The 16,460-nt window shown below is 25.0% G+C and overlaps 1 protein-coding gene across 1 annotated transcript; it reads left to right on the forward strand.

Annotated features, from left to right (window-relative positions):
• The first annotated feature begins 8,109 nt into the window (after window positions 1–8,109).
• Window positions 8,110–15,988, forward strand: LOC145832405 (EF-hand calcium-binding domain-containing protein 7-like). Its single transcript, XM_082939723.1, has 14 exons — window positions 8,110–8,119; window positions 8,695–8,760; window positions 9,551–9,696; window positions 10,038–10,124; window positions 11,076–11,107; window positions 11,671–11,674; window positions 12,009–12,129; window positions 12,466–12,560; window positions 13,977–14,128; window positions 14,448–14,581; window positions 14,717–14,868; window positions 15,345–15,551; window positions 15,624–15,731; window positions 15,797–15,988. The coding sequence occupies exons 1-14, from the start codon at window positions 8,110–8,112 to the stop codon at window positions 15,986–15,988; spliced, it is 1,506 nt and encodes a 501-aa protein (XP_082795849.1).
• Window positions 15,989–16,460: the final 472 nt, after the last annotated feature.

The raw sequence follows: 16,460 nt of genomic DNA on the forward strand, positions 1-16,460 counted from the left end.
TAGTTAAAAAAAATAAAAGCAAAGTTTAGCTACTTTTTAAATCTAAAAAGTTGTTTGTTTCTGCTTTACAGTCAAGCATATTATAGTTATGCCAACTATATTTATAGTTTTCACTTTACTATCAAAATATTGTTTACTAAAAAAATCTAGTATTAGTAAGTACTATGATAAGTTAAGATTTTTTTCCAAGTCAACATGATTAAAACTACAACGTACTTTTCAAAAGTTTTTATTATCAGTTAAGTTAAAGAAGCTAAAATTAGTTTTAAAAAGTTTACATTTGTTAAAAAAAATAAATGCTTCAAACAATATTGGTATCTGATTTGTTAAAACAAATATATTTAACTATTTACTTTTTTTTTTTTTTTCGTTTTCAAGCTAAAATACAAGTTTTTTTTTAATATTCAGTTTTTTGTTAGTCAATATAACTTTGTTTTCAATATTTTAGATAAACGACAATTCCTCATTAAGTGTTAAGTAGTTTTTTTGAACAACTAAAGTAATTTTTACGTTAATTCTTTATTTTACAGCTACGTATGCAATATAAAATTTTAAAACAAGTTCTATATCTTGAATCACATAAATAAACAAAACGGTAGAGTAGACTCTTCACTAAATAACACGACTTGCTTATTTATGTTCAATCATGAAATAACATAAAAAATTAAACATATGGCGATTTCATGGATTTTGTAGATGTAAAAGATTGAATGTTAGCATATAAAGAAGGACGTTACTAGATTATTTTTTTACGTAGTTTCATAGTATGTTATACTTTTATTGATGTTAAGAATAGAATAAAAAACTATTATTTTCAAAGTATAAGTCTAATAAATAAATAAAAAATTGCTTTGTTTCTGGTAAATAATTAATATTTTTTTAATAGCTTTTAGTATTTTATAGAAAGATTTTTAAGTTATTTTAAATCTTTTTTTTTAGATATGTACTTTTCTTCGGTCTTCAGTCAAAATTGACTTTTAATAACTAAAGTAAAGTTTTGATGTTAAGTCTTTTTTTTTTTCAAAACTGCATATTTACTTAGAACACAAGCTATGTTTTGTAAAAATAAAATTTAATGTTACTAGCATAAGCTAATTTGGAATTTTAGAAAATAGTTGTTTTTTTTTAATCGTTTTGTTATTATTCTTATAAAAAACAGACTCAGTTCTATATTTTTAATGTTAATATATAATTTTATTCAATTTATTTAAAAATTATATTTACTGTATATTTTCATTCTCAAAAAAAGTAAGTTTTTCAAATTTTACATATTAAGTTTAAAAAAACTCCTTTTACCTATTGCAAAAAGTACATTATAATTTTTTTTGCAGATTAATTAATATATTTTATCAATAATTAATTATAACAAGTTTTTGATAAAAATATAAACGTTTTTTTTCTTAAAAAACTGGAATTGAGTCTAAAGTAATGAAGACAATTATGATAGAAACTATCTACCTAGTGATCAGTAGTTTTCTGACAGTTTTGTCTTTCTACATTCTCATTGCCAGCATTGTCTACCTATTTCGCAAGCTAAAAGACGATTTTAAAGTTGAGAATACAGCTGTAAGTGCTTGTTCGCTGTGTTCATTTCTGTGCTCAGTAATTTTAACAATATTTTATTACAAGCTACGGAATATTAGTAGTATGAACACAAGTTTTTGCAGGTATGTTAGAATACATAGAGTATGTAGTACGTCATTAAGCAAGTGTTTAAGCAACTTAGTTTTTGTTTATAGATACAAAATGATCAACAAAACTTTGGTTTTTGCTAAACGAGCTTATGCGCTAACTGCGATGATTATACATTGGATGTTTATTGGACTAATATCAAATTTATACTTTCAAGTTTCAATAAATAAGCAACCGTGTAACCTTGGTCGGTTTAATGAGTCTCATTATGGAAATTCTTACACGTCAAGCTATTTTCCTTTAACTTTAAGTATGTGTTCATTTGTTATTACATCTATTTTGCAAACAATTATTCTTATCGAAATAGTAAAGCCTGTGTATTTGCATTACGTAAAGACAAACAGAGCAAGCATTCCAAATGACCGAACTAGAAAGTTACTTCTACGACTCATTTTCACTACGTTAAGCTTCTCTGTTAGTGATTTAGCTTTAGCGATTTATGGTTTTGTTAACTTATTATGCAAACGCCGAGGAGCAGAAAAATATATTTTTTTAATGTGTAATTTGATAATAAACACTGTCTCTTTGATGTGCTCATACGCTAACTATAGAAAACGTCTCTTTCCTTTTCTTAAATGGAGAAATAGAAGTCATAGTTATAGAAGTTCTTTTAGTTTTTTAAACAAAAATGTATTGAAAATCTGCATAAATAAAGATACTACTACACTTAAAAACTTTAAAGACAATCAGAAAGGTAGTAATTTAAGTCAAAACGCAAGTGATAAAGTTTTTTTGAAAAAGGTAAACTGCGATAAATCAAAAAACAAATTAGTATTGCATGCGGCTGAACCTTTTGATCAACCACATAAAAATAATCAAAAAGTAGACGTAAGTATCATGACTAAACAAACTGAAAGTTTAGAAAGCGTTCAGAATATATCTAACAAAAGAACAAAATCAATAAATTTTGTCAGCGAGCGAGTATCAAACAGCAAAAAACACAAGTTTCTTGCTTTTGTTCCAAGAAGAAAGAATCTTAAAGAGTATGAAACTACAGTTTAGTGAACTGAGCGTTCAAGTACTTTCTTTGTTGGGCTTATTTGGCTATGACCTTAGTTGTCATAATTTATAGCTTCTTTGTGATTTCGCATGCAATTTACATAAGGAAACAAAAATTTATAAGTACGGCGATTACAGTACGATTAACTTTTAGTAAAACTTTTATAATACTTAATATAGCTAACAAATAACTATGTTAACACTGCAGAAAATAATTGTGACCACCAATTTTACTTGATTTAAATTTTTTTATAAAGTGTATAAACCTTTTGATTTTTTTTTAAGTTTTTTGATTGTTTCTAAATTATCTTATGAAAGTAATTATATAGTATAACTGAAACTTTTTGAATGGTACTTTTTTTTTTACTTTTTATCTCCTTAATGAAACTCTAATTTTATTGCGCACAAAGTGTTAGTTTCTTTGCTAAAAACATTATTTAAACTAGTTCTTGCTTGAATAATTCTGTACATGATATTAAAGTTCAATTTTTTAAGTTTTAAACATATTCACTTAGTTGGTAACAAATACAAAATTAACCTAACTTTAAATTAGTTTTTAAATGAACATTATGTTTTAATGTTTAATTTTTTATTTCTTTTTGAAATTACTCTAAAAATAAATTCTAGCTTATACAGTTTCTAAATAGTTACTATCACGATTTTTATGTTTTAATTCTTAATTTATCATTTGCATTGATAAAAACCACTACTAGTGTATACGCAAGGGGTGTTTACGGGGATTCTATGCTCTTACATAAACTGGTCTTGTACTTTTATACTTCTTAAAAAATATTAATTTTACGAGTAATGTTTTCTTACTTACTATAAACTTATAATCTTAGTTTTTAAATGGTAAGGACTTAGTATCGTTACCATTTACTTTATTATCAAAATAATATTTACGATAAGTTCAAATTCAAGAAACTTTTATAAGTAAAATATATAAAAAATTGACAATATTAAATATAGACGATTATATAGTTTCAACTAACTTATTGTCAAGATGAAAATCGGGACGATTGCTTTTCTTAGAGTACGTTTATATACTGAAATACAAATAGAAACTAAACGATTTAACAACGTTGATATATAAACTTCTTAACTAACAATTAACTTTTTATCACTTAAAAAAAAAGAACTTTTAGTTTATTTTAAGGACTGACGAGCTCTTTCAGCGAAACTAATTTTGTCAAAATAACTTTTGAATTTTATTTTTTCCTATTACAAAGTAATGACCTCTATACGTTTTTCCAACAATCACTTTTTTATTGTCCAAAAATATTATCATAATGCTTGTTATTGTTCTTGAATATTTAAAAAACTTTTATACAAGTTACTGTCTATAGATTTCGTAGATTTAAAAAATGAAAAACTACTTAGACAAAATCGCTGAAAAATATATTAAAATCCTAAGCAGCCACTCAAACTACTTAAAGTAATATTTTAGATGCACGTAAATTGTAACATGATAAATAATTACGATTGATTAGCTTAGGTTTTTAATACACACTGTGGTTCATGTGTAAAAATGATAAACTTATTAATTGTTACAACAAACTTTACAGTCCTAAGTCTATGTTTAATTTCTTAATTTGTAGTAAATTTTTGTTTTCAAGTACTAGCTTAAAAAGTACTTTTTATAGCCACTAATTAAAACTTATCACTAGTTTTTTTACTTTGGATAATAAAAATATTTAATAGAAACTTTATAAATGTCATCATAGAAAAAAAATAATTTTGAAACAAACTTAATAGTCGAAAGCTATTAACTTGGTTATAAGTGAACTTTAACCATAGCGTTTTAACCTAAAATTATATTTGCGGTAAATAGACTATTACCAACAACAAATTAAAAATATATTTTTTATTCAAAACGTGTCTTTTTTAATTTCATTTGAGTTATTTTAATCAATAACTGTTTTTTAATTGTTTTATTCAAACAATCAAAGAATGGAGAAGTTTTTTAGCAAAATATTAAAAGTTTTATTATAAAGAAAAAACATAAAAGTCTCTAAAAATAAATAGTTTTAACAAGAGGTAACAATTTTTATACAGTACTAAAATAGTAAAACTTATGACCATAAAAAAATAAAACTGTGACAAAACGACCTAAGTTTCATGATTTCTACTAACAAGTAGAACTAAAGTGATTTCTACTAAACAATTATTTTATGCAGTTTTAAATGTTAATGAACAAACAACAACTAACAAATAAAAAAGATACAACTAACGTCCTGGACACGACGTTAAAAGGTATCCGTGGTGTGCGACTCGATAACCGAAAGGTTTTTGTGCACCAGGTTCTAGGACCAAACAATTTGAGAGTCATATTTGTCCTTAAATAAAGTATATACATACTACAGCAAAGTTCTCAAATGAGTTTCTATGATATTTGTTTATTTTTACAGTTATTATACATCGACAACCACCTTTTTTAATAAATTAATACAGCAATATAAATTATTACTGAATAAAACATAAAACTGTTTAATAGAAAAGTTTAAGTTTTCCAAAGCTTTTACTTTTTAGTTAGTTTCCTTAATTTGACTTTGAAAATGTAAACAGTTAAATGTTTCTAATAAAAACAAAATAGTCATTATTAGAAAAAATATGATTTAAAACAAGTTAGGTAAAACAAAATCCGAAAATGATAACACTAAACCAACAAACAGAAAAAGAAAATGCATATTCTATAACCCACCTTTTTGCAAATCTGTAAAAACAAAGTTTCGAAGTCTATATCTAAAACTACTGGGCAAACATTTTTCAAAATCAATTGAACTCTACATAATCTTTAACAGAAATTCCATCAAGATTTCAGATAGTTGTTTACCAAACATAAAAGCAATTATCAGCGGACACAACAAAAAGTAGCCCGAAAAACCGCCAACAGAGTCAGAAGTATGTAACTGCAAAAACAAAAAACAATGTCCAGTCAAGGTCCGAAAATGTAACTTACGAAGCAGTTGTCTCATCAGAGAAAAATAAAGATATGTCATGTATTGGATCCACTCGAAGACCTTTCAAGAGCAGATAATACGAATATAGAACATCAACTTTTAAATCCAAAAAGAAGAAGCCCACTAACTGCACACAACTCACCAATTACCAATGGAAATTGTATAAAAAAGACGAAAAATACATAATAAAATGGAAAATAAATATTAAAATTAACAGCAAATTCAAACAAAACTTCATGTGCTCATTATACAACCTGGAAAGACTATACATAGCAAATGCTAACAAACTAAAAATCCTTAATAAGAAAAACAAACTATTTACACAGTGTCCTCATTACCCTAAGGAATATTTTTAGTTGATTTTTAGTGTTCTTTTTTATCTTATCACATTTACTTAGTTTATTTAGTTTAATTTATTATTTTGTAGTATCTATCTTTGTATTGTGTATATGTTTTTATCTTGACTTACAAACTTTTCATTAAAATTATTTCTTAATATACCCATAAAATCCTAATATTTACACTTTTTTAAAGCTTAGTAGAAAAAGTTAGTGTTTTAATTGTAGAGATTAATTTATTTTGATTTTCTTTATTATTATGAATAAAGATATTTATAGTTAATTAAACACTAATACAAGTATTTACCTATGTGTAACGTAATTTTTATCAACAAAATATTAATGGTTAGTCAGGTTTTATTTTATTTTTATGTCTTCTTCTGTTTTATTTTAAAGCACTTTATTTATTTTTTTACAGCTTTTGTTTGTGTGTGATGAACTACTCTGCAGGGAAACGGCGTTACACAGTAAAAATTAAACAATAGATTAGCGTAAGTAAAATATTAAGTATTTTTAGTAAACATCTTTAACTTGAAATTTTTTACAACAAACAAATAAGAATGATGTTAAATTTATTTATAGTATTATTTTACAATGTTTTAAATGATGTTTTTTAAACTTTTTCTTAAAAAGAAGGAAAATCGCTAATAAGTTCTTTCCTCATTTGAAAAAAATCTTTAATTTTTTCACTTATGTTTTAAAATACAATAAAATGAAATAATTTAGAACAGTTATGTTTTTACAAGCTCATATAAATCTTAACACATTAACTTTTATGTATAGCACAAATATATTTTTTTATAAACTAAACAAGTTTTTATTCATTGGTTATAAGCATAAATGAACAGCATTAAAAAAAATTATGAAAATTTTCTATTGAAACTATCAAAACTTTACTATAATTTTGAAAACGTTTCAAATAAGTTAATTGATATGATTTATAATATAATTTTTAAATACAGTAACCTCTCGCTTATTTATGCACATTGTGTCCACAGAAAAAGTGCGTAAAGATATGAGAGATCGTAAAGATACGAGAGGTACCAAATATACTTACTATAATGGCTGTTTTTTTTATTTTGCTTCTAGTTAAAAGCATAATGGGGACTTTCCCACTTTTAACAATTTATTTACTTTATTTATAAATATGAAATTAAAATATAAAACTCTACATATATTAAAAAAATGGTTTAAATTTATATAAAATAATAATACATGTAGAAAAGCTTTACTAATTTTAACAATAAATAGATTTTATTTTTATCTTTATTTATATGTGACTTATTTGATAATTAACATTTATATTATATTCTACTTAGCAAATTTAATTTATAATTAAACAGTTGTTTACAATTAAGAACTAGTGTATAAATATTTCTATGTTAAAAATTTTAACTTTTATTATTTTATTATACTTTCATTATTTAAGACAGTCATATTACTTTCCAAAATTTAATTTAATATCTTATTGTTAAAAAAATTTCTGATATACTAAATAGTATAAAAGGTAAAAGGTATACTAAATGTTTATCAATTAGTCTAGGAACATAAGTTAACAAAGTCTAAAAATATACAGAGGTGAGTTAACATTTAAAAACATATTTTAAATTGAAAATATACAATAAACCTAATTTGTGCAATATTAAAATAAATTTAAATTTTTATATTTTGAATTTTTAGAATTCTAAAATGCGTAACTAAACGAGAGTTCATAACGTCACGAGTGCGTAAAGATGCGAGAAGTTACTGTACTTGTAGTATTAGTTTTAGTTACACGAAATAAAATAACAAACGGCGAAGTTAATGTAGTGTTTACTTTTATATTTCTTTTTTTGCTGTTTACTTTGTTTCCACGGTTACTTTACAGCCGCTTACTATCGTTTGTTATGAGCCTTTTTCGTTTTCGTACGGGTTGTTCAATAATTCAACGTTTGAACAAGTTTAGTAAATTATTTGTGGATAAATGCTTTTCAACTGTAAAAAATATGCTTAAAAGCTATTATTTCAGTTTTTTTTTTGAAGATGTATATAAAACTTTGTTATAGTAGTGTTATTAACTAAACTTTTTAATTCTAAATCAGCGTAAAATAATAAAATGACAAGTCTTTACAACACAAAAAATGAAAACTCGTTAGAAGTTTTTAAGTTTGCTTACAAATCAGTTGCTAAACAATTAGACAAAGAATTAACAAAAAAACAACAACTTTTACAAGGTTGTTAAAAAACCTAAAGCGTAAAAAATATCTATTATTTTAGAAAAACTTTATCTTTATAAGATTATTTATAAGTATAACAATAATTATTCGTATATTTTGTTTTTACTAGAATAAAATAAAAATATTACATTAAAACTTCATGCTTAATATAAAATTAAATTAATAAAAATAAATAACACAAATAATGTTTCTTGCTTATAAAATTTGTACTTAGAGGTATTTTGTATTCACAATTTGTTAAAAAAACCTATTTTGTCTAAGTTTGTAAAAAAAAGTAAGTTTTTTTTTGTAGTTTTTTTTTTCTAAGTTAAATGTTTTTATAAGCTTTAAATAAAAAATATAGCCTAATTTTAATTTATGTTTAAAGTGTACCTATATATTTAGAAGAAAAACGTAGAAAAAATTGCTTATTATTTTTACACATTATAAGATTTTAAACTTAAAACAAGTTGTCTGTTTTTTTTTTTAAGACTTTTTGCAAATTTTCAGTTTTACAAAGATCTGGAAAGAATCCTTCGTTTAAGCAAGTAAACGATATTTGGATCAAGTATGAAGGTTTTTAAATAAGTTTTCTTTTACTTTACTTTAAAATTTAAAAAAAATTAAACTAAGCAAAGTTGTAAAATTCTAAAAAAAAATTTCAGTGAAGAGTTTATTGTATTACAAAGTATTAAAAACTAAATGAGAATCTAATGCATACTAGATTAAATTGTAAAATCTCGAAAAACTAATTTAAATTTCAAACTATAAAATTAGGTTACAAAAGTTTGTTTTTTAAATTAATTTAGGAGAGTTTTACAAAATTTTAGAATATTTTATGCTGTACAGCTCATAAAATATTGAATGAAAATCAGTTTCAACTAAGTTCCATAAAAACAATTATTCTTACCTTATATATCATTTTAATGCAAAATGTTTAAATAAATGTACAATAATAGTCGTAATTTTTTGTTATAAAACTAAGTTAAAATAAAATATCTTGTAGATTGTGTATTTTTAGAGTCTTTACATCTTTAAATCTCATCAAAGATAGAATTATCTACTTTTTGCTGTTCAATAAGAAACTTAAAAGTTTTAAAACTAGCGGTTATTTTTTTAATGAAAGACCTTTACTACATGAATAAAATAGAAGTTAAAGTTTTAGCTTATTTTTGATTAAAGTTAAAAATTAGTATTTCTGTTTAATTTACTAGCTTGGAAAACAAAATACGATAATAAAAAGTTTCTTTGTTTTCATTTACTAATAATTACTGAATCTAAAATATCACTAACTAAAGTCACAAAAAAATTAGCTTAACACATTTTGAAAAGTTCTACAAGTATTGTTTTTTTATTTGATTTCTAGACGGAATAAGTTTCAAAGAAACGCGAAATGTAGCCAGAGTTTTACCGGATATTTCAAGGAAACAACTTCTTAGTGCCTTCAAAAAGATCGACATTAATGGTGATGGCTTCATAACTGACACTGAGTTGTACAAAGTTCTAACTTCGGTTAGTTTTTTCTTTTTGTTTTTCGTAAGTAAGCATAAAATAATTTTGTACTATATGTTTGATATGCTAGGTGTTATAACGTAAAAAACGTTTTTAAAAAAGTTTTAAATCTCGTTTTCTAAATGATCAATAACTTGTATTTTACTATTTTATAAACAATAACAAATAACCTCCTCAACTTTTTTAATGATAAGGTAATTGTTTAAGTAGCACTTTAAAATTTAATTCTGTTTTTGTTGTAATGTAACACTTCAAATACGATTATGCTCTAATGAAAAATTTTTATTAAAAATTTGGTTTTTACTGAGATTTCTTTAATTTAAAAATCATGATAATTTCAGAGAGGTGAAAAAATGACTTACTCAGAAGTTAGAAAAATTTTAGCAAGTGCTGACCAAAACAAGGATGGAAAATTGGACTATATTGAAGTCTGTAATATTATAGTATTCAATAAATAAGTTTAAACGTTAAAGAAACATTTCTGAAACGTTCTTAACATGAAAAAACTTTGGTGTATGAAAAGATTAAATATTTTTCTAATGATTTAAAGTCTATTGTAACGCTTTTACTTGTTAACATTTAGATACTATAAAAAAATTTTCTATTGAAATTATTAAATAGCCTGAGTAAAGTTTTAAAAGTAGAACAACTAAAAAAATGTTAGAACTTTTATCCCTAAAGCCTTTATAAACATAAAAGCTGTTATGATAAGTTTATGGAGCTGTAAAAAGTTTGATGTTCAAAAGACAATGCGTATAAAAAATCTCTCCGAACTAATAAATCCAAGGTTTTAAAAGTAATACTTAAAGCTTGTTTACTTTTTTGTTTAAACAATTTTGATAAACTGTTGATATTAAGTGTATAAATTTTATTTAAGTATACAACTTCAAATAGTGATTTGTAAAATATAAAAACAATTTGTAAAAGATTATGTCATGATTTTTCTTTGAAAAACTTTGTTAACTGATTAACTCAAAAATTGGTTTTATAATCAGACAACTTTAGAATGATAGTCTTATTTTTTGTAGCTACTATTCTTTTGTGAATACAAAAATTTTGTCAAACTGATAATATTGTAGTATGTTTAGTTGAATAAAAAAAAGTATAAAAGAAAGTTTTTTTTTAACATGATAAAGCAAGAACTAGTTTACGTTTCATGGTTATTATTGTCTGTGTGTTGATGTAAAATACTTAAAATATTAATTAAATTTTCTGTTTATAAAATACTAATAATGATGATTCAAAGAACAATGTTTTAACAGTTTAGTATTTTATCCAGAAAAAATTATTGAAATTAATTTTTTTCTTAATTATCGTTATATTTAAAAGTATTAACTAGCTGTGATTCATAAAAAAAATTAAATCAACTAACTAAACAGTTTTGTGATATGATGCTTCACACTACTAGCAAGTTAAAATCAATAAGCATTAAAGAAAAAGAAGAAATTTCATCTGACGAAGCATCTACTATCATAAGAAGAAACAGTAAGTATTTTCTTTTCTCAATTTGTTCACCGAACAGCATTGAACATTAGGAATTTTGTTTAATAAGAAAAATATTTTGTGTTTTAAGCTTAATACTTTTAAAAAGTTGAGCTTATTTCAAGTTGTTTTTAAGTTTACACAACATACAGGGTCGAGACCACCATCAGCCGCAGGCAGCGTGAAATCACCGAGAAAATCAGCGTCCGTTGCTGGATCGAGAAAGACCTCAATTGCTTCCAGGATGAGTGAGATGCGAAACCAGCCCAGGTTTGAGGTGGGGGATGACAACCTCGTTTCAGTACGACTTCCCCCTCCACTTAAAACGAGACAAACCATAAACCCTCCAGCATCAACTAAAGTTTGTGTTACCTTGAAGTTTAATTTAAAAATGTAAAAAGAATAACTTCATACTTGAAGAAAGTTGTTGTATATTAAATTGTAAAGTTACAGTTAATTAATGAACTATTTAAATTTAAAACAATGTCTTAGAAAAGTATTCACAAATCGATTTTATAAAAATATAAACTAAAACCTTTAATTCACCTATGTATATTCGTATTTAAAAAAGTAATCAAACATGATTTGACTACGTTATTTACTAATAAAAAATGCTGATACAAAATATCATACTAATTATTTTGTTATTGAAATTTCAATTTGATTTAAAGTATTTTTGTTGTCGTAAAATTTTAGCTGTAATAATAAGCTTGATGAGTTATTGGTTTTATTTTTTCAGTAATAAATTAAATAAAAACTTTTGTTATTTTACTCATAAAAGAACCCAAATTTAAATTGTTTCTATGAAAAATTATAAATCTATTGTTAAGGGCTGGAGTAAAGTAGAACGTAAAGGAAGTTATTTTGTAGACAGCGAAAACATAGTGACTTCGCATTTGTATGAGTTAACTCTCAATAATGCATCTAATGTTTGGATCACTTTAGAAGCAGGTTTCATTTATTTTTATTAATGACTCATGGATTTTTTTAAAACAAATGGTACCTACAAATTATTTGTAGGAAAATACACTTTTAATATTATATGAAATTTTATTCTAAATTAAGTAGAAAAGTCTAGTCTATAAGATATAGCAAACTGTCAAACGTTTTTTATTTTAAACAACTTATTGTGATAAATATTTACTTTTTTAGTGAAAATATATATATATATATAAGCATTAAGCATCAATAAAACTATAACTTGTTATTTGTCAAAATCGCACAAGTAACAATCAGTAACTTTTAGTTTTGTTAGAAACTTAACGCTTTACTAAATTTTTGTTACAGATGAACTAAAAGACGGTGGCTTTTTCATTTACAAAATTTCAGATGAAAAAGATGATGAACTTGTCAACTTGTCGCAAGCTAAACACAATGGAAAGGTCTTTATTTAAGAAGAAAAAACTTTTTTTAACTGACGTTATTTGTAACTAAACTAAAAAAAAAAGTTTTATTACAGTAACCTGCCAACTAGGTATGCATTTCTAACACAGCGCAAGTGCGTACCTAGGAAATTTAAGTCTTTAATTATCTACATTAAGCCTAAAAAGAAGCACTTTAAAAGATACTAATATTTATAAATAGCTATTAAAGCAAAATTCCCCACAACGAAACTTGTTATCATAAAAGCAAAACATGTTAGTTGAAATTAGAAACCTTGAGTATTCATTTTAAAAATGTATTTACATGTAAGTATTTAATTTATATTAAACCTAAAAAGTTTTTTTAATATATCTTGTATTACCTTGTACCCTTTAAATTTACATAGTACATATAACTATGTAATTACTAGTTTCAAGTAAATAAACATTTAGGAAAAATTTATCATTGTTTTATTAATCAGTGATTATTCAAAAAGGCTAGTTTAGGGTTTATAAATTTATAAAAAAAATCATCAAAAAGTGTTAGCTAAACCAAAACGACAACCTATCCTAATAGACATGTTTTCAAAAGCATCTGGTTCTAAATAAATCTCAATACTCATTATCTTCACTAATACTGCTTTTTTATACGATTTTTACACTTGTGTTTCAATCATTAGGTATGTAAGTTTGAATTTCAATGGTATTTAATTTCGTTAATATCGGATTTTTTATACGCTTTTTACATTCATGTTGCAATCATGAGTTATATAAATGGCTTGCACTACTCATTATTTTTGTTTGTTAATATTTTATTTTAGATCTTAGTACGCTTTTTACATTTATGTTTCAATCATTGGGTATGCAACTGATAGTTGCTTTGTTTTTTTGTTTTTTTCTCAGTTTCTTATAAATCTTTAAGTATTTTTTATTCCTATGTTTTAATCAGGGGTATGAAAATTTAAGTTTCACTGTTATTTTTGTTAGATAAATAAACTGTAATATGTTTGTTTTAAATGTTATGTTTGATATACAATTTGTAAGTTTATAGCTTATTTTCGAGTGCGAGTGCCTTTAATTTTGATTTATTTTAGTAATACAGTATAACTTATTTTTAAATTAAACATTTTTGTATTACTACTTTAACGTTTGTTTTTTTATTTTCATTAAAAAAAAAACATTTTAAATATAGCGTTTTTCGGCTAAAAAGTGCGTAACATACCTGCAGTACGCACCTAGGAAGTGCATACTTAAGTGGCAGGTTGTTGTAGTTATGACATTGGTTTTAATGTAAAAAATATTAGTTTTATTATTTTCTTTACCAGTTTGTTTAAACTTTGTTTACATTAAGCTTTAATTATTGTTTAGTTTTAACTCAGAGCAAACTTAAATATTGAATAAAATCTTTAAAAAATTAGTATAATCGTTTAATGATAGTGGTTTTGGAGTGGAGATCTAAGGAAAGGAAAATACAAATTGACTCCATTTGTAACTGGTTGCTATTTGCAATACAAGGAAGAAGACTGTGATGATGTCAAATTGACCAGAGAAGATGCTAACGGAGAAGTACAACTTACGAAGAAATTCAAGTATTATGCTGTTTTGAGTTTATTTAACGCATACTTTTTATTTATACAAAAGTTGTGCTTTTTTTTTTTGTTTTTTATTAAAAATAACTTTTTAGTTGTATGTATTACACTTGAAATTTAAGCGTAAATTTTTTTAAGTTAATTTGTTTAAGATATATTTCTTACGCAATTTTATGATACTTAAAACTGTTTGTTTATCTTTGTTTTTGCTATCAAAATAAACTTTTATTTTAAAACATAATATGTAAACTTTTATTGCAATATTGTTGTATGTAGTACATTAATAAACTTTCTTAAACAACTTATTATGCAACCACAGAGGTGTGTTGAACGACTTGTTTGAAATGTGTGACATTGATGGAGACGGAAGATTGAGTAGGGAAGAATTTAATCTCTTCCAACAAGTAACCAGCGATGAAGACGTGGATGATGAAGCGTGGGAAATTGTTACAGGTAAAAATAATATTGGTTACAAAGAATTTTTTTAAATTAGTAATGAAAGCTCAGGTTTAAAAATTATACCTTATTACAATGATTTTTTTTTTCTTTAGATTAACTATATATTTCAACGTTGCTAATTGTGTGCAGAAAACGTTGAAATGGATGATGAGAAGATAACCCGGCAGGGATTCCAGCATCTTCATCTGATGCAGGCGAGAGAGGAAGGAGTCGATCCGCAGGAAGAGCTGATGGATTCTCTTCTCGCATACGGGTATTCACCTTCACTGAATCTCGACAATGTTTGTTTGTATAATATTTTGTAAATATTATTTGTTTTTTGCATTAACATATACGCAGTACTCTGTCATATTGACTTAGTTTTGAACGCCAAAAAAACTGAAGTCACATTGCTTTCCCATTCATACTTTATTAATAAATGCTTTTATTAGATATGCTGAAAATCATAACATATTATAAATAAACTGTTTGCAATCAATTAGGCTAAGTAATATTTATTTTTTAATTTTTTATGATACCATTGGATAAATTGTAACCTTAATTCAGATTGGTGACTAAAGCATAGTTTTTAAGATGTTTAGATAACATAGATTTAAATTTTTTAACTTAAGGTAAATAGGAAAAAAAATGACGATTTAAAATTTAAAACATTACTTTAATACCTAAAAAGTCAAACTAAACTTTTGAAAAAATAAGCAAAGTTTTTTTTCAACGCAACAAATTTTTAGTTAAAAAGCTTCAAAACACTTGCACGCAGGCACTTGCTTTTACGCTGAGCGTTCATTCAAAAGATTCGCATCCATTGCTTGAAGTAACCGAAATAAGCAACGTTGAAAGCGACTTGATGAACAAGGGTTTCGTGCAAACCGTCATTTCGAAAGGCCAACAAGTTGACATTGGCGACAAAATCAAATGGAGCTTGTACAAAGACGCTCACAGAGTTAGCATGGCTGTGCAAAACGAGGTTAATTTTTGTTAAAAGTAAACGTTTTAATTGTACAGTAAATGTCCTCGTAATACTTAATTAATTTCATAGAATATTCGACCAGCTATATTAAGCTGTGAGTTAACGGAAACTGAGAACACGGTGACAAAGCGGGGCGAGGAAACGTACACTGTGGAGATACCTGCACAGTCCAGCATGGTAGTTTCGCTACTAATGAAAATTAAAACTCACTTTTTCGTACTTAGCACGAATTGTATTTTCAGCTTTTAGATCACGTGTTGCCAGCAGAAGAGGGCAGTGAGTGGGCTATGAGCTGCAAGTTGCAGGCAAAAATGAAAAATTCTCGATTTGAAGGAAAAGGGAGCAGGCAGGCTTCGATTACGTCAAGAATTTCTTCGAGAATATCGAGCATCACGTCTTCGGCGCGAAATAGACGGAAAACTGACATATTCTAGTAAACTTTTTTTTTAAATTCAGATTTTAGCATAAAATCTTAAAATTTTGAATAAAAAAACTGTTTAAGAAAGATGCGTTTATTTTTATTCCTTTTTTTTTCTGATATTTAAGTCTAATACATTCAATTAATGTTTTTCAGAAATTATTTTATTTTTAAAACTTTGCCAACTGCAATGTTATATTTGATAGTGAGTATGTATTAGTTCTTAAATACTATAAAAATGTATATAGTTTGTTTATATTATAACAAAGGTACTTAAACAGTTTGTGGTCAATTATTTGTGTTAACTTTTAATAATAATTTTATTTTAATAGCATTAAGTCAAAAATAATTTAAATCAAACTTGTAGATGTAATATACTTAATCGTTATTTTTTTTTTATATAGTTTTTATACTGCATTATTACATATAAAAATCTCTATTTCAAAATGTTACTAAATTTTTCTGTCATCTTTTACTACTTGTCTACC

This window comes from Thalia democratica, chromosome 3, assembly GCF_965202585.1.
Source record: "Thalia democratica chromosome 3, ktThaDemo2.hap1.1, whole genome shotgun sequence".
Taxonomy (NCBI): Eukaryota; Metazoa; Chordata; class Thaliacea; order Salpida; family Salpidae; genus Thalia; species Thalia democratica.

Bases quoted from the DNA above. Each gene is read 5' to 3' on its own strand.
- LOC145832405 (XM_082939723.1), top strand. The intron at 8,761-9,550 runs GTTTTTAAATAA...TTTGATTTCTAG, and splicing joins TATTTGGATCAAGTATGAAG to ACGGAATAAGTTTCAAAGAA. The intron at 9,697-10,037 runs GTTAGTTTTTTC...TGATAATTTCAG, and splicing joins TGTACAAAGTTCTAACTTCG to AGAGGTGAAAAAATGACTTA.